The sequence below is a fragment of the Vicugna pacos genome, chromosome 4, assembly GCF_048564905.1.
Source record: "Vicugna pacos chromosome 4, VicPac4, whole genome shotgun sequence".
NCBI classification, from domain to species: Eukaryota; Metazoa; Chordata; class Mammalia; order Artiodactyla; family Camelidae; genus Vicugna; species Vicugna pacos.
The window spans coordinates 46,274,134-46,296,323 of record NC_132990.1 but is presented as its reverse complement, the minus strand read 5'-3'; the positions used below and the strand labels follow the sequence as shown (position 1 = coordinate 46,296,323).

The 22,190-nt window shown below is 37.7% G+C and overlaps 2 protein-coding genes across 4 annotated transcripts in view; one reads left to right on the top strand and one right to left on the bottom strand.

The window, feature by feature from the left end:
• Nucleotides 1-22,190, bottom strand: part of LOC107033502 (spermatogenesis-associated protein 31D4) — a 145,240-nt gene that overhangs the window by 82,532 nt on the left and 40,518 nt on the right. The gene's annotated exons all lie outside the window — the stretch shown is intronic.
• On the top strand, nt 10,482-10,839 carry LOC102526430 (large ribosomal subunit protein eL43-like). The gene has a single exon (XM_006204150.4). The coding sequence runs from the start codon at nt 10,506-10,508 to the stop codon at nt 10,779-10,781; it is 276 nt and encodes a 91-aa protein (XP_006204212.2). The 5' UTR covers nt 10,482-10,505; the 3' UTR covers nt 10,782-10,839.

Below are 22,190 nucleotides of genomic sequence, written 5' to 3'. Positions count from 1 at the left end.
TAACCATAATTGCTTACTATGTCTTCGAGTCTGTTTCTGTTTTGTAGATGAGTTCATTAGTGTCCTCTTTTTTTAGATTTCACATATGAGTAATATCATATGGTATTTTTCTTTCTCCTTCTGTCTTACTTTACTTAGAATGACATTCTCCAGGTACATCCGTGTTGCTGCAAATGGCATTATTTTATCCTTTTTTATGGCTGAGTAGTATTTTTAACTTTAACTTTTTAATGTAGTAAAATAGATTAATAGATTTCCTAGTGTTCAATCATTATTTCATTCCTGGGATTAATACTACTTGGCAATGAATTCAATTTGATAATATTTTACTTAGAGTTCTATATTTATGTTCACAAGGCAGATTGGCTGAAAGTGGTCATTTTGTGTATGTGCACAGTCATCGTCAGTTTTGGTACCTCAACTATACAGAATGATAGTTGAGTTGGGATGAACTCCTTCTATTTATTTATAGTAGGGACTAACTAGTTCTTAAGTATTTGAAGATTTAAAGCCCATAACATAGTCAAAGTTTTTATCTTTTGGGGGTAGATTTTTTAAAGTTACCTCATCAATTTTTTCTATGATTATTGCTCTTTTTAGGTTTTCTACCACCTCTTGAAATAATATTAGTAATTTATACTTACCTATAAAAGTCCTCTCTTTTCAAATAGATTCTGAATTTATTTCAAAGTCAAATACATTATACTTTTATATTTTTTTCTCTTTCCTCTGAATCTGTAGTTAAGGCTTCTTTGCCTGTTTCTAAACTGTATTTGCACCTTTCCTCTTTTCTTCTTGATCAGACTTATCAAAGGTTTTATCTACTTTACACATCACTTCAAAGAAGTGGCTTTCAGTTTTATAGACAAAGTTTATTTTTCCTATTTCTATGTCATTAATTCCTATTTCTATGTCATTAATTTAATGTATTATCTCTATTTTTATACATTCTTATTTATTTTACTGCTGCTTTTCTCAATTGCTGTTTTTAATCCCCTCTTATTTTCTAATAAATGAATTATAGCTATAAAATTTCCTTAGCCATAGTCAACAAGTGTTGATTGCCAGAGCTTTTATTTTTGTTTATGTGTAAATGGTTAATAGTTTCTGTCTTTGTTCCCTGTTTAAGAGTTATTTATAAGAGTGCATCCTTTTTTTTTTTTGAAACGGGTAGATTAGGGCTAGAGTAGTCTCCTTTTATTATTATAATTTTACTGCATTTTATTCAGAGAATATGAACTATGATTTCTGCTCTTTGGAATTTATGGAGGTTTTCTAGTAGATTAACACATGGTCAAATTTGTGTATGTTTCATGGATTACATCCATGAAATTTTCTATTTGATGAAGTTTATAAATATTTAAAATGTGCAAATTATATATTTTACAGTAGGATTATTAAATGTGTTTTAAATTGTCTCCTGGATTTATTCATTTTTTAGAAAGTTGTATTAAATTCTCCCACTACGACTATGAGTTATTCATTTCTCTTTTTATTTCATTATTCTTTCTTTTCCTTTCCTTTCCTTTATATTTTATAACTTTGTCCTGCACACAACTTCATGATTATTGCATATTCTTGGCAAACTTTTTGTATTATTTTTCTTTGGGGATGTCACATGTCTTTACAGCACAAAATTGATTTTTTTCCTTCATGTTGTCTAAAGTCTGTGTTGCAAAGGAAAATTTAAGCCATTAAGTCACATTAAGTAACATTTATAAGTGACCACTTATATGTTTGCCTTATTTCTGACCATCTATTTTTAGTTTTCTATTTATCATTCTTTTGTATTCAGTCTCTTCTGTTCCCTGCCTTTTGTGGAATTAATCTAGTTGTTCTATTTTTTCCTTCTTTTTAAAATGTTTTAAAAAGTACATATTCTCCTATTATTCTTATGGACTGCCTTGAAATTTTAACATTCACGTTTAAATGTATATATCTTAATGTATAGAAATACCCAGTATCTCTGATTATTCTCCTGGCAAAACTCTTAAGACACCTTCAGTTCTGGCCCCAGCTTTGTTTCCTAGTCTCTTGCCCCTGTACTCCCGCATCTCCTACTTACGGGTTGGGATCTCAGTCACATATCATTACTGCAACTGTTTCTATATATGCCTCAATAGTCCTTCAGACTCAGCTATACTTTTAGTGTTTTTTGGTCTAGATCTTTTTCATTGCTGTATTCATTTTGGTTTTCTTGTTGTTTTACAGCAGTATATTTTGAGAATTACTTTCAAAGAGGGTCTGTGGTCATGATCAACAAATCTTTATGTTGTCCTCTCATTGGACCACAACTTTTCTTGAGTATAGAATCTGAAGTGCAAAATTTTTTGCTTTCAGTAATGGATAATCTTTAGTATTTTGGCATTGTGTACTAGTCACTGATTTTTTTTTTTAATGAAAGAAAAAATGGGTTAAACTGGTCTGCTTAACCAAGCAGAAATTACTGAAGTTGATGCTTAATATACATAGGAACTGTCTTCTTTTCCTCTGATTTTGCGTGGGGCAAGGAAGCAAAGAAACTGAAACCAAAAATGGGATTCATTCTTATAAATGCTTATGAAGAATGAGTTCTAAGTACCATCTGTGAAAGCAAAGAGGCTAACAACATAAAGGAAACTTCAAGAGCTTCAAATGCCATTCTGATCACTTTCCAAGAAGTCTTAAAACTACATTCACTCTAGAAGGGATCTGATTCAGGGTAAGGTAAAAACTATTTTCTACAATAGTACTATCGATAGCTATTGATAATAGGTAACACTACTAACAAGGGAACCAGAGCATACGAATGTATTTCTATTTCTTTAAATTTTGCTCTAAAGTACTCTTTTGTTAATATAATAATTTGCCACTAGAAATTGTCATATTTTATCAGTTTAATAGAGAACATTTTTTAAAGGAGACATCTATTTATATAGAATTTTACCACAGTCTAGGTTATCATTCACTCCAGTCAATGGAAAATTTAGTCACTGGAATCACAAAACATAATCCAAAAAATACCATTCACCACATAAGTTTCATGGGCTACTGCAAAGAAGAAAATAAAATCTCTGAATGACGAGTTTTACACACTGGTGTCTGAAAGGTGACAGAACATTTTTCCCCCTCTGTCTACTCTTCTCACCACCATCTCCTTTCCCCAACCCCGATTTCCCTATCATTGGAAAAGGAGAGAACTAACTTCACAAATTCTTATTCAAGCCAAGGAGAACAATTCGTTTTTCATATTTCAAATCTTCTGCTGAACACTTGTGCCTTTTAGATCACCCACACCGTTTCTCACCAGCACAGCCTCGTGAATGACTAACCGCATCCAAAATAGAATGTACAAATCATAGCTGAGAAAAGGCCACGAGGAAGCAAAGTTTTATTAGACAAACTAATCAAGGAACGTTAATATGGGCAGTTATCTTTGGCTATAAAAGGGAGTAGGTGGGAGGGGCAGGAAAGTTAAAGGGACTCTGTAACCATTTTCTGTGTATGTGTGTGCTGTGTAAAACTTTTACAATGAGAAAATGATCATACATAATTGCATAATATTAAAAAAAATACGGCAAATATGGCAAACAAACAAAACAGGATGCTACCAAAGGGTCCTTAGAGATGACTGAGTCCCAGATCCCTCAGCTGGGATGAAGCTGAGATTAGAGAACATAATTGATACATTCAGGTAGGTCACAGAGTAATCCAGTTTTTAACTCCTAACCCCCACTTAAAGGAGGGCGGTGGGGAACAGTGCAGAGCTGCTCTGACATCAAGCAGCCTCCCTGGAGAAAATAAGAGGTGCCAGGGCTTGAGACATGAGTTAATCCAGAAACCGTATAGGAAAGCTTTTGTTCATATACTGGAGGAAGTAAAGAAATACACCCAAACCAGGGAATATGGATTGGGGAAAAGTAAGGATTCAAGATTTGGAATCTAGACTATGGAAATTCATCAAGACACTAGCAAATTGGACCAACTGGTTGTCTCCAATAACGCTAGAGACCAGGACTTCGCTTGAGTTTATTTAGTGGATCAGTTTGTTTCAAACAGCCAGAGGGGTAGGGTAGCAGTGGATAGCAGACTGCTGGCTAGAACATAAGAACTGCCTGCTGAATTCTAGTTTAAGGATCTTTGCACTACTCCATCATATGTCAAACACCAGCAGTAAGACTAACTTATGTCGAGCTCTGAGTGATGCAAAAGCAGATATAAAAAGTGACAGACTACTGGGTAAAAAGAGCTAAGATTCTTCAACAGGAGCTAAAAGCAGTCACTAAAGGCTATATTTTCTTCTATTCCAATAACAGCAATATTGTTTTCATCTGACTGGGACTGAGTCACAAACAATCTTTCAGTCCACTATTTGGCAGAATCCAAAAAGAGTGAGTTTCAGGGGGAACCAAAAAAAATGAAAAAAATTGTAAGGACTTAGTATGGTATGAATGGTATGGTAACTGTAATGACTCCTCTTCATGTACTCATACTCTCCTTAGATAAGGAAACAGTAACATAATGTCATCATATTATAAATACCCAAGTGAACTGAAGTTTAAGTTTCACATTTACTGAAAGTCTAAACAAACTTCTTGATAATTAATCTCCAAAATGTATATATATCTGTTTCAGATATGTGCACATAAATTATAATAAAGAACGTTGGTATGCAATTTGATTTAAAGTGCTTTTTAGTAAAGTACATAATGATGCATGCTGAGGAGATGCAGGTATATTTAATTGGATATAATTAAAATAATGATGTGTGTTTAAAATAATGATATATTAAAAAAATTTAAATCTAAGTGGCTGAAGAACCTGTAATAAAAAGTCAAAGCAGTAACTACTTTTTGATTACCTGATTATCCAGAAAGCTAATATCTTTCATTTAGCAAGTAACACAGTAATGCTGTAATAATGTCACCCTGGAGGGATTCAGGGAGCCCTGCCGACAACGTGGGCTTCAGCCACCCCCTCGTCAGAGTGTGTTTTCCAGGTCTCTTCTCATGCCAACTTCCTTCATCAAAAAGAATTTTCTCCAAGATTATACAGACACAATTGATCATTGGTGAAGCTGGGCAATGAGTACACTTTCCTCTTTACTTCAGTGTATATTTGAAATATTCTTTTATTAATGGAAAAAAGTCTCTACATTTGAGTACAGGTTCTATAATGTTGATAACTTTGCATCTTCTCTATGCAAAGGGCATGACTTACTGGTGTGTCTATGCATGTACTTGTTCTACTGCATGAAATTCCCTTCCAATTTCTACTAGAAAGTCCCTTCAAATAAGTGGACAAATGGCATATACATATGTATTTCTAACTCTCAGTCCTGGTTAAATAAAACCCTCTGTGAAGACTGCTTTTTATCTCGTGTGTCTCCCACCATCTTCTGTTGCTCTTCAGTCCCTTCCTCGTTCACTGTTCTTCCTGCTTCGAGTTGAATCAGTGAGTCACATCGGCCTCATCCAGGCACCAGGGCTTCTCAGCTGAGCAGCTGATGAGCTACCCTACTGCCCAGGCATCTCATTACCTTCTGTCCTCCGCTGCCCTGCTGGGACCTCCAGCCAAGCTCAGTTCAACACCCTGCAGGGTTATATGGGTAATCAGTGTCCTTGAACCCCTTGCTCTATAATTCATGATCTTGGGAGAGCCAAATGGCTTGGTTAACTTTTTTTTTTCATTCGTGCTTATATAACTAAGCTTCTGTACTCAGAAGGGGAAACCAGCCTTGTGGTGCGTATATAACATTTTCTAAGGATGAAAGCCGTATTATACGTGCTCTTTCCATTTCTTCCTTTACTTGTTATGGTAAACAATTGATAAATTATGATCATAGTTTCACTGGTCTGAAATAGATATTCTGGACTTTTGAAAGATCAGTCTCCAAGATATGTCAATTCCCCTAGCAGTTAATAGTTTTACAGCTTCACAACTTCATCTTAAAAGTGACTGTGAAGCAGGAGTATCCCCTTTGCAGAAACACAGGTAGGACATCCAGAAAACAACATACATTGGAAATAAAGGTCAATAAACTTTTTGGCATCATTTTGACTTAACAGCAATTCAATTTCAACTTATACAGACTATGATACCAAGCTTTTGATTATTTAATGATGATGATCAAGTTTATAAATTGCATCCAACTTCTCTTATTCCTGTTTTTGTTCTGTTCATCTTTTCATTACTTTGTTACTCAATATCAATATCAACTTTAGGAAATAAAAGGCAAAAAAAAAATTGAAGGAAGAAAAAAGCACAAGCTTATCTTTTGTACCCATTTTAGCACCTCTCCAATAAGACTCTTTGGAAATCTGAAATGACTGACCAAATTAAGTCTCTAGAGTTTGAAGACCCATGCAATTACTCTTCTCCCAATGCTGAAGGCAATGAAGGAGTTGATTTCATATCCCAACTTTAACAAGATAATCACGAAATCCAATTCTCAAATACTGTGACTGAATTTTTATAAGATTTTCCAGCTAACAGGGTTTATATAAACAAGTACACTGTGAGTATCCAAGATCTAGCTGGATGTCTAAAAAATCATTATCTATATCCCACAAGAGTGTTTTCATTTGAATTCTTACTTGTTATAATATGTCTCCAAGGACAGTTGAAAATTTAATTAACTAAAAATAAGTTTTAAACTTTACAAATTAAATTTTTAAAAAGACTGTTAAGTCTTCTCTCAGTTTTAACATTGCCAACTTAGTTTTCTTAATGTCTCTGCCTGTTCCCTCATTTCCCTCTCGCTCACAACTATCACTGACCCAGATCTCCACCACCAGATTTGTACGTGGCAAAGAACGGGGAAACACATGGAGAACAACGAAGGGTGAGGAGAGATAAACAGAGCCAACAGAAACTTTTACTGGGGCCAGGGTTTAGAGATTAAGCCACAGGCTAAACACAAAGCAGCCAAATCACTTATTCTGCAGTTAGTGGAATTTTCTTCTTCAATGTCAAGAGGCTGGAGCCAAACTTTAGAAAGTCACAGTTTTCCCAAGACTTAAGAGAAAGATAGCCTTGATCACGCACATTTTCTTGGAATGCTTGTACGTTAGAACTGATGATCTTCCCCTGGATGGACTTCCAGGCCAAAATGCAATCAGGTTTAGGAGCTCCTGGCTCCAGTTACAACTGCAAATTAGGTAAATATAGATTTCCAAATGACATCTTCAACCTGCCAGTACATTTTCTGCCACCCACCTCCCCAACTGCCCTAACGCTGAGATTCCAATGACTACTCCATATTTTTTGAGGTAGTGTAATGAAAGATTTTCTCAATCTCTGAAGCACAAGGGAAGTTACGCAGGGGTCAAAATGTATTATGTAAATGTAAAGTTTAAAAATGTGTTACAGGTCATGCAAAAAAATATGACTTTCCCTTTAGGGGAGCTATTATAGGTTTTTTAAGCAGGATAATGATAAGACCAGATTTAGTTTAGAAGGATAGTTCTGCAGATGGCAAATTCTTCCAAAATAATGTATAAATTCAATACAATCAACATAAAAATCTCAACAAGTGTTTTTTGAAACTTGATCCAATGATGCTAAATTTTATTTGAAAAATAAAATGTGGGAGAAATAGTAAACCTCTGCCACACACGAAAGTAAATAAACAAATAAGGAGCAAAGAGGAGGACTTGGCCTATCAAATATTAAAACCTATTCAAAGCCACTAGATTAAAAATAACAGGACATTTTCACTAGAATGTGTGGTCTGATTGATGAATAGAATAGATAGCTCAGAAACAGACCCAAAGAATTCAGTGTATGACAGCGTTGGCACCTTGAATCATTGGAGAAAGGTGGGATTAAATTGTAAATAATATTGAGAAAGCTGGTCAACCATTTTAGGAACCATAAAATTCAAAACATTGTTTCACACCTCATGCCAAAAAATTTCCAGTTAAAAACAATTATACATTGTGAAACCACAACAATATTAAAAGAAATTATATGTGATCAAGAGCTCTGTATTAAGTAAATCTTTTGAAGAAAGTGAGACAGAAAGAGATACAAGTAGAAAAATATAGAAATATGTTCAATATAATATCATTCATGAATGCAAAAGAATCTGAATGGCTTTCAAAAGGAAAATAGTTCAGTAAATAACAGTACATCCATATAATGGAATAATATAAAACCACCAAAAATGATGTAGCTATGTGTTTATTAATTAAGAAAAATACTCACAATCTGCTAAATAAAAAGGCAAATCACCAAACAGGACTATATTATAATCCAATTTATGTAAATGGGTATATAATCATAGAAGAAAGTATAGAAGGATACACACTGGATTTTCATTCAGTGGTAGGATCTGGCTATTTAACAACAGAGTGTTACCTTTGTATTGGAGATGAAATATAAAAGAGTTTGCATTTGGTAAAAAACAAATATAAAAGAGTTTGCATTTGGTAGTGTGAAATGAGACTGGGGTGAAGATGACTAATGATAATTTAGGAGGTTGCTGCAAAAGTCCTGGTGACAGCAGATGAGAATCTGAAGACAGACAAGGGTGATGAAGCTGAATCTGAGAAACACTTGGGTAGTCGAAAATGTCAGGACTTGGCGGTCAGCTGGGTTTTTGTTACTGGGCTGTCATTTAGGATGCCTATAACTTAAGAAATTAAATGGATCATTAATAAAGAAGGAGGGTACCACTGCATGGTGGGGTAGGTGGGCAAGTCAACAGATCTATCTTTAGACCTAAATTGCAGGACATTATGAAAGAGCTGTCCAGCAGTCACTGAAGGTACTGGTAGAAACCACAATCATGGTTTATAAAAGCAGCTGAAATTTCTCTAGCGAAGAATCACTGGTTTGACACTGATTCTAGAGCTCTTATCCTATGAGACTATATTTTCCAAATTACCTGGGATTTTTATCTCCTGAAATCCTCATCATCTAAATCTCCTGGATCATTAGGATTCCTGCTCTATCACAGTCCAGGTTAAGTAACTGCCAATCCCTGCTCTTTAAATATTTCATTGCTTTCCATTTCCAAACTCTTGGCCAGGATCTACCAGCCCAACATGACCCAGACTGACGCTATTCTCATCACTTTCCCCATTACTCACTATGATCATGCCATTCTGGCCTGCTTCCTGGTCCTTGGACACACAGAGTTCTTCCCCTTTTCAGAGCTTTGCACATGCTCTTCCTTTTGCCAGGAGGGTTCTTCCTTCTCCCTTGCCTTGTCTCATGACCGGCTCCTTATCTCATGACCGGCTCCTTATCTTTCAGGTCTCACTCAAATGTCACTCCCTTCAAGGAGCACTGCCTGACCTCCATTTCTAAAGAACCACTCTCCACATCACCACTCTACCACATCACCACATTTCCTTCACAGAACTGACCTCTACTCAACACTGTTTTGTTACCTGTTGATTGATAATCTTTTCTTCCAGAATGTCAGCTCTATAAGAGAGACTATGTCAATCCAACACCTATAATAGAGCCCAACACAGAGCCGCACAGCAGGCCTTCAAATCTGTGGAAAAGTTGTGAAACGATATAATGTGGGATGAATGAAGGACTGAGGCATTTATAGTAAGTAGCACTAGATCTGCAGTCAGAATGCAACATAACCTTGGTGAAGTCAACCTCAATTTCCATATCCTAAAATGTGGCCAAAAATGTTTACCCTGCCTATGCATTAGGGTTATCATGAAACTTTGATTCTTCATTCATTCATCAACAAATATTTCCCAAGTTCATTCATCAACAAATTATTTCCCAAGTACTTTCTGTGTGTTGTGCACTGTATTCATTGCTGTGTCCGCAGCTATGAATAAGGAGTTTAGTTTTGTGGCTAAGATAGTCAAGTTTAGAGGCAATTATGGATGGTACATCTGTTATCAAAAAGACAAGCACAGGGTGCCAGGAGAGCACAAAGGAGAGGCACTAAATTCACCCTCAGGGAATCAGAGAAGGGTCAGTAGAAATCAACCTGGCAAGGAGAAGGCCTGGGAGCTGGGTAGGCAGAGAAAGGAAAAATAGTCCAGACAGAGGAAACAACATGTGCAAAAGCCCAGAGGCAAACAAGAACAAGGCATATTGATGAACTGCATGTCACTCAGTATGGCTGAGACTAGAAAGAAGGAGTGGTGGTAAAACTCAAGGCTAGAGCTCTAAAGAGAACTCAGGTCATGATGGGTCTATGCACCAGCATGGACAGTTTAGAGAACTCTGGCAGGACCAAAACAACAGAGACAGTGGTGAAGGGGGAGGCTGGTTAGGGCATGGCAGAGATTAGTCTAGAAACTGGGAGAAGCCCAATTGGAGAGGACTCTGGATGTCATCTTTGGGAGTTAGACTTTCTGCTATGGGTGATGGGGAGTTACTAAAGAGCATTAAGTGGGGCAATGGCCACTCCAGCATGGAGAAAAATGGGAGGAAGACAAAACATGGGACTCAGAATTGTTCATTAAACCGAGAGAGAAATCAAGGGTGGCTTGAATTAAGAGTGATGAGGGTGGCTGTCTGGGCTCGGTCTTGTTTGGTCCGACATGGCCAAATGCACCAAGAAGATCGGAATCGTCGGTAAATACAGGACCCGTTATGGTGCCTCCCTCCAGAAAATCGTGAAGAAAATTGAAGTCAGCCAGCACGCAAAGTACACTTGCTCCTTCTGCGGCAAAACCAAGATGAAGAGACGAGCCATGGGCATCTGGCACTGTGGTTCCTGCATGAAAAAGGTAGCTGGTGGTGCCTGGACCTACAACACCACTTCTGCCATCACAGTAAAGTCTGCCATCAGAAGACTGAAGGAATTGAAGGACTAGTAGAAGCACCACCATTTGAAACATTGCTAGCCTATAATAAGTGGGTTAATTTACGTAACAACAACAACAACAAAAGAGTGATGAGGGTGATGGATTAAAGAGACAAATTCAAGAGATACATAGGAGAGTGAAGTGACTGTTACACCACGTTCTTGTGGGGAGGGCACTGGCATGTAAGGGATTTGACTGATACATCTTTAGTAACACTGGTCTTCCTAATGCAGTGAAAAGATCATTATCATGCACAGAGTTTCCTTAATATTAAGATCTATGCATTTTTCTTAAATTTTGGATTCCATTTCTGATTATTTATAACTACCTGGCTCAAAATAATTCTATGCTGAGTGATTGTCTGAGATTGGGGTCTCCAGGAAGCAGGCTCTAAGACAGTTTAGTGCACAGGAGGTTTATTAGGGAGTGTCCTTGGAATCAATACTTGTGGAAGGGAAGTGGAAACAGGATTGGGTGAAGCAGAAATCCAGCACAGTGTGGGCCCCAAGACAACCTTGGACAACTCCACCAGGAACTCTGAAGCTAAACTGGCCTGCCAGAGTTGTCCCATGCTGGACTGAAATGGCCAGGCCTTTATACCCATCTAAATCAGTCACTGCATACGGGCCACCCCAAGAAGGGTGTAACCTTGGGCAAGGCACTTGTCTGCAAGTGAAGTAACCCCTGAAGGGGCTAAAACTAAGGCGGTCTGCACACATCTCCAGCAGCTGAGTCAACAGGTTCTTCACTGCAGGGAGATCTGGGCAGGTACACTTCCACGTCACAAGGTGACTCTAAGTCTGCTATTTCAATGCATCAAGGCCCTCGGAAGACACCTTGACAACCCAGAAATACACCGCCTTGAGCAAGTTTGAGAACTTCTTCCCTCCCTACATTCCTTTAACACACATTTATTGAGTCTATTTTTGGTCAGGCACAGTGTTAGGCATTGGGTCAACGGTGAACAACACAGAAACAGCTTTCATGGAAATGGCAATGGAATGAGGGAAACAGTTTTTCAGTAAGAAAAATACTGTACAAGTAGCCAAGGTGCTTTTCCAAAGAAAATGAAAATGAAAGAAAATGGAGAACATGGGTAACTGAAAGGAGTCTCATTACACAGAGGGTGAGGGGAACCCCCACTACAGGCCACCTACATTCCTTGGCTTGTGGCCCTTTCATCTTCAAAGTCTCCAGTGTGGCATTTTCTGTGACTTCTGCTTTTGTCCTTTTATCTTCTCACTCTGGCTCCACCTCTGCCCCATTCAGATAGAGGCCCTGTGATTACCTCAGGCCCACACAGATAATCCAAGATAATCTCCCCATTGCAAAATCCTTAACCTAATTACATCTGCAAAGTCCCTTTTGCTATGTAACATAATATATTCACAGATTCTGGGGATGAATCCCAGAATCGCTTGCAGGCCATTATTCAGTCTCCCACAATCAACTTCCTCATCTTTAAAATGGTTGTAATAATAGGCCCATCTCATATGGTTTTTGAGAAAACGAAATTCACACCAAATGCTAAGAGCACTGCCTGGCACAAGGGAAACCCTCAGTAAATAACAGCAGCCATCTGGATCACGTGGATCTCCTGACCTACGCGCTCCTTTCCATCCCTCGTTGCTTCTGCCTTAGTTTAGCCCCTCCTCATTTTAATTCATCATAATTATCTGCTGTCTTCTGTTTTGCCTCCTTATACATATATCCCTACACCCCTACACTCCCCACCGTCCATATCACCACCAGAAGGAAACCACAATGATCACATTTCATTAATCATTTACTCAGTAAAGATGTATGGGGTGTCTATTCTGAATCATTCACCTGCCATCATCGTCTCCATGGCCAATTCCAGTGTCAGTGAGACACCGTGAGCCAGGTATTGAGTCTTATTCATCTACTTACCCCAGCATTTGACAGCCCTGGGCTACAGGAGGTGCTACTGAACGAGTTAATGAAGAGATAAGTCTAGTTAAAGCACTCTATGGTTCTGTGTTTCTACAAGGGTAGGAGCCCTACTAAATTCTCATCAGACGACCACATTCAAATTATTTTTAAAGCAGCGGAGGTGCTGTAAAAATTTACGGCTGTAGCTCAGCACATCCCCAAGAAGCATATCTGTGCCCTCTCAGCCAGAAATGCACAGGGACAATGGGGCAGAGAGGGTATCTGGGTAAACTGTCAAACAGGCAGGCTGTAGAGCAGATGCTTCTTTGCAGCTTTTAGAAAGGAGAATCAAGTGACCCTGTGATGTGGCTCCTATTTTGGTTAAGATATATTTTCTCTCTTTCAATGTAATCTCATTTCCTCTCCACCACCAAAAAAAAAACCCCACACATGAGATACTGAGAAGGGCCCTTCTCTCTGCTTCCCATTCAAGAGTGCCTGCCAAACCAATTAATACCTCCTGAATGTTATCTCCCTGCTATGTTAATGTTATGTTAATAAATGCAATTAAGATAACATTCAGGAGGTGTTAATTGGTTTGGCAGATGTACATGAATAAGAAGCACAGATATTTTGCTTTCCCTATTTATGGAGGCAGGAAGTGACACAAAGTTGGACAAAAGGAAACTTAATTTGCCTCCAGTCTCTTTCAATACCACTTAGGCCTTTTTTGCTAAGTAATATATGAGATTCTTAAAAATGCTAATTTAGATGGTATTACAAAGATGAAGTGATTGTCAAATGTTGCAAAAACATTCAAAATGTCTTTGGCCACAGGAATTAACTACATGGTATTTCCTCTTTAAAACACTATATATACCATATATGCTACATATACATACACACTCTCTCTTTCAAATGTGTCTACAGCCTATATGCAAATAAGCTCTCATGTTAATCTATGAAGCCAATTGTTCCAGAGGACTAATTTCTAGACTATTCTTGATGTAATTAGTTATTTAATATATTCCAGGGACTTAGAGTTAATGTTCTTTTATTCTAATTTACAATGAGATGGTAGCTTTTACTTTTTGTGTTTAAAAAAATATATATATATGTATACACATACCAGTGTACCTGTGTCTGTGTGTGTGTGTGTGTGTGTGTGTGTGTGTGTGTGTGTATACCAGTGTACCTTATCTGGCAAAATGGAAGTTTTCTCTGAAATTTATATTTACACAAATATAAATCTGTATAGACTTGAAACAAAGAGATGTTACATTGTATCGCCATCAAGGTCACTGTGCTCATTTCTGGAACCTGGCATCCGCCAGCACATCACATGGCCTTTGGCAGGCTCAGTCATCCCAGGATCTTATTAGGACATACCTCTGATAAGAGAGCTGAGCTCTGAGAGGGTATCAGAGCACAGACCCATTAAGGTTCCTTCCAGTCCTGGTGAGCAAATTATCCGAGTCTACTTTGGGAACCAAGTGGGGAGAACTAAACTGAAACACTAGACTTCTACTTGGACTTCAAACAATTGGAAATACATTATCTCAATTCTAGGACACCATTTTCTGTACAATGCACCAGCTCTTTAATACAGGTTTTCCAGGGGGAGAAAAGGAGAAGAGGAAAGAGAATGAAGAGAAGGAGAAAGACTCCATTAAATTTTATATTTACTGCAAGACTGAAGTCCAATTCCATTAATGCTAAAATGTGCATCTCAAATTAAAGAATATCAGGTATTGCCTAGAAAAACAGGTAACTGAGTAGGTAGCTAGAACACTGCCCCTGCTTTGTTTCCAGTGGGTTGTGTGCAGCCAGTATCTGTGCATAATTCCAGAAAGTTTACTAGCCCTTTTCTTCTACTTAGCATGAACCTGACCAAGGGAACTAGCCAGGTATCACTAACACAAGCAAACCCAATTTGGGCAATTCAGGAAAGTCCATGGCTATGCACCAAATGATTCCATCTCTGCCCCCCAAATTCGTATGTTGAAACCCTAATCCCTATTGTGGTGGTATTTGGAGTTGGGGGCCTTTGAGAGGTAATCAAATCAGAAGAGTGGAGCCCTTATGATGGGCTCAGTGCCTTGTAAGAAGAGACAAGAGAGAGCTTGCTTCCTCACTCCCTTTCTGCCAGGTGAGGATACAGAGCGCTTTCATCAGACCCTGCACCTGCTGGAACCCTGATCTTGGTCTTTCCAGCCTCTAAAACAGTGAGAAATAAATTTCTGTCATTTAAGCCACCCAGTCTATGGTATCTGGTTATAGCAGCCCCAAAAAGATGAAGACATCCATTAGGTAAGACACTACCTCTTTCACACATGTGAGTCCTCCCTCACTATGCACTCTAATTAATCAATGCTTTCTCTAGCCCAGACTCTTTAATGACCCTCTACTGTATAACCCTTCCAACAGCACACACTCCATTACCTACCTACATACTTATCTGAAATACCTGAAGTCCTCACTGGGGGAAGAGGCACAGAGGATGGATCCTCTCCTCCCAGCTTAGTGCATTCGTGTGGACTTCTAACTTGACGCCACACTGTCACTTCTGAAATTTTTATTTTTTAATCTACATACAATAAAATTCACTCATTTGATGTGCAAACTTCTAAAAATTTTGACAAATGCATAGTCATATAACCATTACCGGACTCAAGACACAGACCTGTTCCTTTACACATACACACACACAACATTCCTTTAGGCTGTCTGCTTTTAGTCAAACATCCCACCACTAACCATAGAAAACCACTGCTTTGGATCTCCATCCCTAGAGTTTCAGCTTACCCAGGATGGCATATAAATGGAGTCACACCTTATGTAATTTTTGAACTTGGCTTTTTTCAGTTAGCAGAATGACTCTGAGACTTATCCAAGTTGTTGCATGTATCAAATAATTCATTCTTTTCATGCTGACCAGTATTCTATTGTATGGATGTACCACAGTTTGTTTATCCGTTCACTCATTAAAGTACATTTAAGTTGTTTCAGATTTGAGCAAGTTGGAATAAAGCTGCTATAAACATCTTTGTACAAGTTTCTGTGTGAATTTAAGTGTTCAGTTCTCTAGGGTAAATACCCAAGATTGGAAAGGCTGGATCGTATGATAAGTGTATGTTTACTTTTATAAGAAACTGCCAAGAAACTGTTTTTCACAGTGGCTGTACCATTTTGCATTCTCAGAGAAATGTTTCAGTTGTTCCACGACTTCATCAAGACCTTGTATTTCAGTTGTTCTTTTAATTTTAGTAATTCTAATAGGTATGTAGTTCATCTTATGATTTTAATTTGTCAACTCTCATAGAAATCAAACTATCAGGTAATTTATTTCTTCATGACTTTCATAATTTGTTTTTCAAGGAATTGGTACATTTCATCTAAGTTGTCATATCCATGGACACAAAAGTTGTTCACAGCATTCCTTTATCATACTTTCAGTGTCTCAAGGGTTTGTAGTGATATCCTCTCTTGGATATTGGTGATTTGTGCCATTTTTCTCTTTCCTTTTCTTGGTCAGCCTGGCCAAAGGTTTACCTTTTTTTTTTTTATCATTTCAAAAAACTAAATTTTAGTTTTATTAATTTTCTTGAATGTTGGTCTTTTTTCAATTTTATTGATTTCTGTTCTTCATAATTTTCTTTTTTCTGCTAGCTTTGAATTTAGTTTGTCCTTTTTTAGTTTCTTAAAATGAAGCCTTAGATGACTACTTTGAGATTTTTCTTTTTTTCTATAGTTTTAGTGCTATAAATTTTCCTCTACACTGTTTTAGCTATATTCCACAGATTCTAATATGTTGGTTTTCATTCAGTTCAAAATATTTTATAATTTCCTAGTAAATTTCTTTGACCTATGAATTATTTAGAAGTATATTTTTAGTTTCCAAATATTTTGGAGTTTTCCAGATATCTTTCTATAATTGCAGTTTAATTCTGCTATGACCCGAAAAACATACTTTAGATGATTTCTTTTAAAATTGCTAAGGTTTGTTTTATGGCCTGGGATATGGTATATCTTGGTGAATGTTCCTTGTGTACTTGAAAAGAATGTATGTTCTGTTGTTGTGTGGAGAGTCCCACCACAGTCAAATAGTTGATAGTGTTGTTCAGATCTTCCGTATACTTGCTGATTTTCTGTCTACTTGTGTTGACTATGGAGGGATTTTGAGGTCTCTAAGTATAACAGATCTGTACATTTCTATAATTTTGTTAGTTCTTATTGTGCTTGTGAAGCTGTTTTTAGTACATACATATTTAAGATTGTTGTATCTTCTTGATGAGCTGATATTTCTTATAAGTATATAATGTCTCCGGTATTTTGCCTTGGTCTGAAAGCTGTATCTGATATTAATAAAGCCACTCCACTTTTCTTTTTATTAGTATTTATATTGTATACATGTTTGCATTACTTTGTTTTTAACCTGCCTATACTCTATAGTTAGGTCTTGTATTATTATTTTTAACCTGTCTTTTAATTGATGTGTTTAGAGGATTTACAATTAATGAAGTCATTAATTTAGCTGGATTTAGGTCTACCATTTATTTGTTTTCTGTTTGTTCTCTGTGTTTTTGTTCCTCTGTCTCCCCTTTTCTGACTTTTACTGGATTTAAAAATATTTTTAGCATTTTATTTTACCTACCGGCTTTTTGCTATATTTTGCTATATAAGTATTTTAGAATTTTTTCTAGTAAATATAATATACCCAACTCTTCAGTTTACTTAGAATTGACATTTTACCACTTCAAGTGAAATGTAGAAATTTACCACCATATGAGGTCCCTTTCCCTTTTATGTTGCCACTGTCATACACATTATATCCACTTACACTGAAAACCCCGTTAGACATGTTATAATTTTTGCCTTCAAGAGTTGTAAGTATTTTAAAGAATTTAAGTAGGAAAAATATTCTGTTTATCCAGGTATTAACCATGTATATTGCTCCTTTTGTCATAGTTTTCTGTGTCTCAATTACCAGTCATTTGATCCCTAAAAATAGATAGGTAAGTAGATAGACAGATAGACACTATGGTGAAAGATGATTTAAGCATATATATTTACCTCAACTAATGAAATCTAAGGAAATTGCCATTGGTAATTTTCCACTTAATAATTGTGCCTTCTTCAACCAAAACTCCCAGTTTTATCAATACTGTTTCCACTTATGTTTCCAAACTTAAAGAAAAATCTGTGTGATTCCAAGCTACAAAGTAGAAAAGTCACCTCTGAGACTTTATAATATGGTTTTCACAATGATGAAAATTGTATGTTTTTTATATTCTTCATATTTATATCCCTATACCTTAAATCTCTTCTGTCTGAAATGAGTATTCTGTAACCATAATAATTGAACTTTAAAATAGCTTTATTTGAGATGAAGACAAGAATTTTGTCTCCCAGCTTTTTAATAAAAGGCATTTCTTTTTGAAAAAAACAAATGCTTCATTTAAAATTATGTAGAGAAGAAAAATGTTATTTCCAAAGTGTTTTGACTACTCAAGTTTAGTGTAATGAAAAAACAAAGTTCTAATCCATACCCAGCACTGGAGCCATCATATTTCCATTTTAGAGTCAATTGGATAAATTTTCTTTCATCCCACCTCTCAGAATTTTGTCCTTTTGAGGCAGGCAAACAACTCAGCCTTGACAATACTGACTCTCATTTAACAATCTATTTCAGTCTTATTCTTGGCAGTTAACAGTGACCTCGCACTGCTGACACATTTTCAGCGTGTGTGTCGCTGCGTCTGAAATGTTGCTATTTTCCTACATTGTTCTCCTCTTTGATCATCAACCTTGTCTTGTCTCCTGCTCCCCCTTGCAGCTCTAATTGTTTTTCCTCCTTTGAAACCATCTGAGAAAAGAAGGTCCTAAAAGAATAGTCTCCCTTCCCAGTCCTTGCTGCCAGCTTAGGAATTTTCCAATTTCTTTCTCCCTGAATATTCTGCGTTTTGTTAAGATATTTTTTTCTTCCCATCTAGCCAAGACTAGTCAAGATCTATGTCCCAATCATGTCAGACCCAGTCACTTTCCAGCAGAAACATCCCATGACCTTTGTATGTCATCATGGAAGAGCATGAGGTTTTAAATCAGAACAGTTGACATAAGTCATAATCCTGAGCAAGTCACTGAGCCACTCTGGGACTCAGTTCCCTCATCTGTAATATGGGGGTGATCAGTATATCTAACTCCTAGGGTTGTTTTAAAGGATTAAATAAATATATATGAATGTTCTTAAGAAGTGTAATTCAGCAATATTGATTTTTGTTCAGTTCAACAAACATTTGTTAGTCACTAACAGGGTGGCAATCTCCTAAGGACTACCAGAAATGTCAATACATGTAGCAGGCAGTGTTCCACACACTCGGAGCAGGGAGCAGGGAGAACCAGAGATCACAAGCCTGACTGAGAAGGACAACCACTGCTCAGTCCCCGCTCACAGTCTGCAGGTCCTACATAGGACGGCAGACTCTAGAAATGCCAAGAAAACTATCTGGCCTGTGGTGAGCATTGCAATGCACTGCTCCATCCCCCTTCAGGAAAAGAGGTGTTGTTCTAGCTACAGAAAGTGCCGTCAGCAGACGGCCTTCAGCTGTCAACCTCTTCAGGGATTGCTTCAGCTGCAGAGCTGCCTTGTCCTTGACAGAGAAGTATCTTGATGGCAAAATCAGCAGAACTGGCGATGGGATGTTGGGGTGAGAGAAAGGCTGTAGTATAAAAGGATTCCTAGACTTCCGATTTGGGCACAAGGCTAGTGATATCTTAACTATGACAGATCATAAGAGAAGGTGCAGGTTGAATAAACGGCATAAAGACGGTGAGTGTGATGAGTTCATTCAGGGCATGCTGAGGGGGAGGTGTCTGTGGGAGATTCAGATGGGGTTATGTGGACATCAGCTGCAGGGCGAAGGGAGGAGCAGAAACCACAGCCAGGAGGGCCCAACGGACCCATGACTGTAAGGAGGTGGAGCACAGTGGGAACACCAACTGCACTACAGACTATCCTGGATCTCTTCCGGTTGACCCTCCAGATCCACTCTCCACCCTGCCCCAGGAGACCTACTTCTGTGGATGACTCCAGTGGGCTTCCTTGTCCTCTAGTTTTGTTTGGGTTTAGTCAATGTGGGAGACCAACAGTGTATAGAAGGAGAGAGGAGAGTGAAGGCTGGGTATTTATTCTCCAGCTTGCTCCCTGCTTCATCCCTCCACCAAATGTGACAGCAACCCTCAGGGAGCCTCTTCATACATTACCACCTCTCCAGGTCCCAGGAACTGTCCCTCGCCCCATCCTGGCTAGGTATGATAATGAAGCCATGTGTCACCTGCATGGGCTGTTCCTAAGGCACACACAATCTGTAAATAACCCCTTCTTTCAACTCTTCTCAATTGCCGAGCTTGAATATGCTATTCATTTCCTAAAGGGACCCTGAGTGATACACAGGGGATCCTAAGAAAGTAAAGATAGCCAAACTAATCTGATAAACTAACTCTATTCAAGTGATTTAGTAGATTATCTTTCCTAAACAGTCTTCTCTGAAAGCTAACAACTCTAATAGTGAGAATTTCAGGCACCTAAGGAAAAAAAAACAATTTCAGTTACCTAAGAGTTAAGTAGTTGGTAGCTAGGATGACTGTAATGGGAAAATGACTTGGGAATCACCAAAATTAAATTTCAGTGGGGCATCTTCCAAAGGGCTGAATGACTATACAAATGTGTCACTTGTAAGTGTCAGTGATGACATGGTGTCACATTATAATGAACTCTATGAGACTTAATAACGGCAGGAGTTACAAACAACTGGGTATAAAATGCTGGTGGGTTGGGGAAGTGGATCTAAAAGCACTGCACTCTTGCCAACCCAGTGACATCAACCTCACTTGAGTCCAGCAGCTGGGCATCAGAACAGAGCAAAAGAAATACAGGAATGTTAGGGAAAATTCGGCTGTCTACTCCACAGGGACCACAGGTGAGTAACATTTATATATCTTGTTATCTGGTTTATTAAAGGTGGCATTTTGATATACATGTATGGCCTCAACATTATTTTTGAACACATTAAAGCTGGACAACAGCCTTTCTTGAGGCTCTTCAAGTATACAATATAGGCCACTGCCGACTCTGCCCTAGTTCTGTGCTATCTCCTTCCATGTCCGTATCCTCTTGGCCATCTTTACTGCTCTACAGTTTATGGCTCACTTTCTAAATGAATCCTCTAAACCAATTCCACTTGACTCAAGGCAGCTATTGTCATAGCTATGACTCCTCAGTGACCCTTACATTGCTAGCTTGTTTACAGAAAGTGGCTAGATTGCAAATTTAATTTGTTTTTCTATGATTTATCCCATCAATCTTGCCAAAATGCAAGGGAAAAAATAATGGAAGCTACTCAAGAGCAATTAAAATGTCAACATGTTTAGAAAAAGACCTATTAGTAATGCAAATATGCAATACTTTTGATGTTGACATTCAGGTCATTAGAACTTAGTGTTAATCAGGCCACTGGAACTTTGCAATGACTTACCAGTTAGGCAGAGAGGCAGAAGACCCAGGGCTGTGGGTTTCTTATTTCAAGTTGACAATCTAAAACCAAATCAAATCAAAGAAAAATCCCAAACTTGGCAATAACCCTAGAGTCCACCTCTCTAACTTGCTTCTTAAGTCACTAATTTCTTATATGTCCCTGACAAAAATCACTTGTTAACGCATTCAGCACGCACATATTGAGCACCTGCCAAGCATCATTTAACCCCAAATATGAAAGTACTTTCGTTGCTACTTCCAAAGAACTCACACCAAGCCTGTCCTTAAATGCTGACTTCATGTCATAAATCATTCACATAAATTCTCTTGAATAAAATCTGCCTCCACACAAGTTCCAGAAGAGAAAACTGTTCTGTCTTCAAATATTTTTAGAGAGCAATTATACTTTTGTGCCAACCAGCACAGCCTAAGTGTCTTGTAGGCAAAATACACTAAGTTTTTTCCATCACTCCTCGTAGGCTTTGTGTCCAAGCTACTCATCACCCTGGTCATACTTGTCTGTGCACATTCAAGTTTATCAAGTCCCCTCTTACTGTGAAAAGCTCAAACTGGAAGACACATACAAGATTTCTTCTGTAATGATCTAGGCACCGTATTTCCACTCCGCAATTACAATTCCTTGGCTTTTAAAAAATAATCCTGTGATTCTATTATATGAGTATGGCTTTAGAGTCAGACTCAAAATTTGTATTTATAGATAATTTTGTAATCTTGGGCAAGTCACTTTACATCTCCAAACCCTAAATTTATCTGAGACAGATCTAAGGTGTTTGTCCTTTTTTTTTAGGGTGAAAATGCATGACATATGTAAAGCCCCTAGGACAGCACCCAATACATAGCAAATGCTCAAAAATCATTAATTGATGCCTTTGAATGTTACTTCTACTTTCACAGACACATTCATTGTTTTTCTTTCTTTCCCTGCCTTATAAAACTAGTACAAACCTAGTACCATCCATCCTGTATTTAAC

Excerpts from the sequence above, each read along its gene's own strand:
- LOC102526430 (XM_006204150.4), top strand. The coding sequence starts at position 10,506 with ATGGCCAAATGCACCAAGAAGATCGGAATCGTCGGTAAATACAGGACC.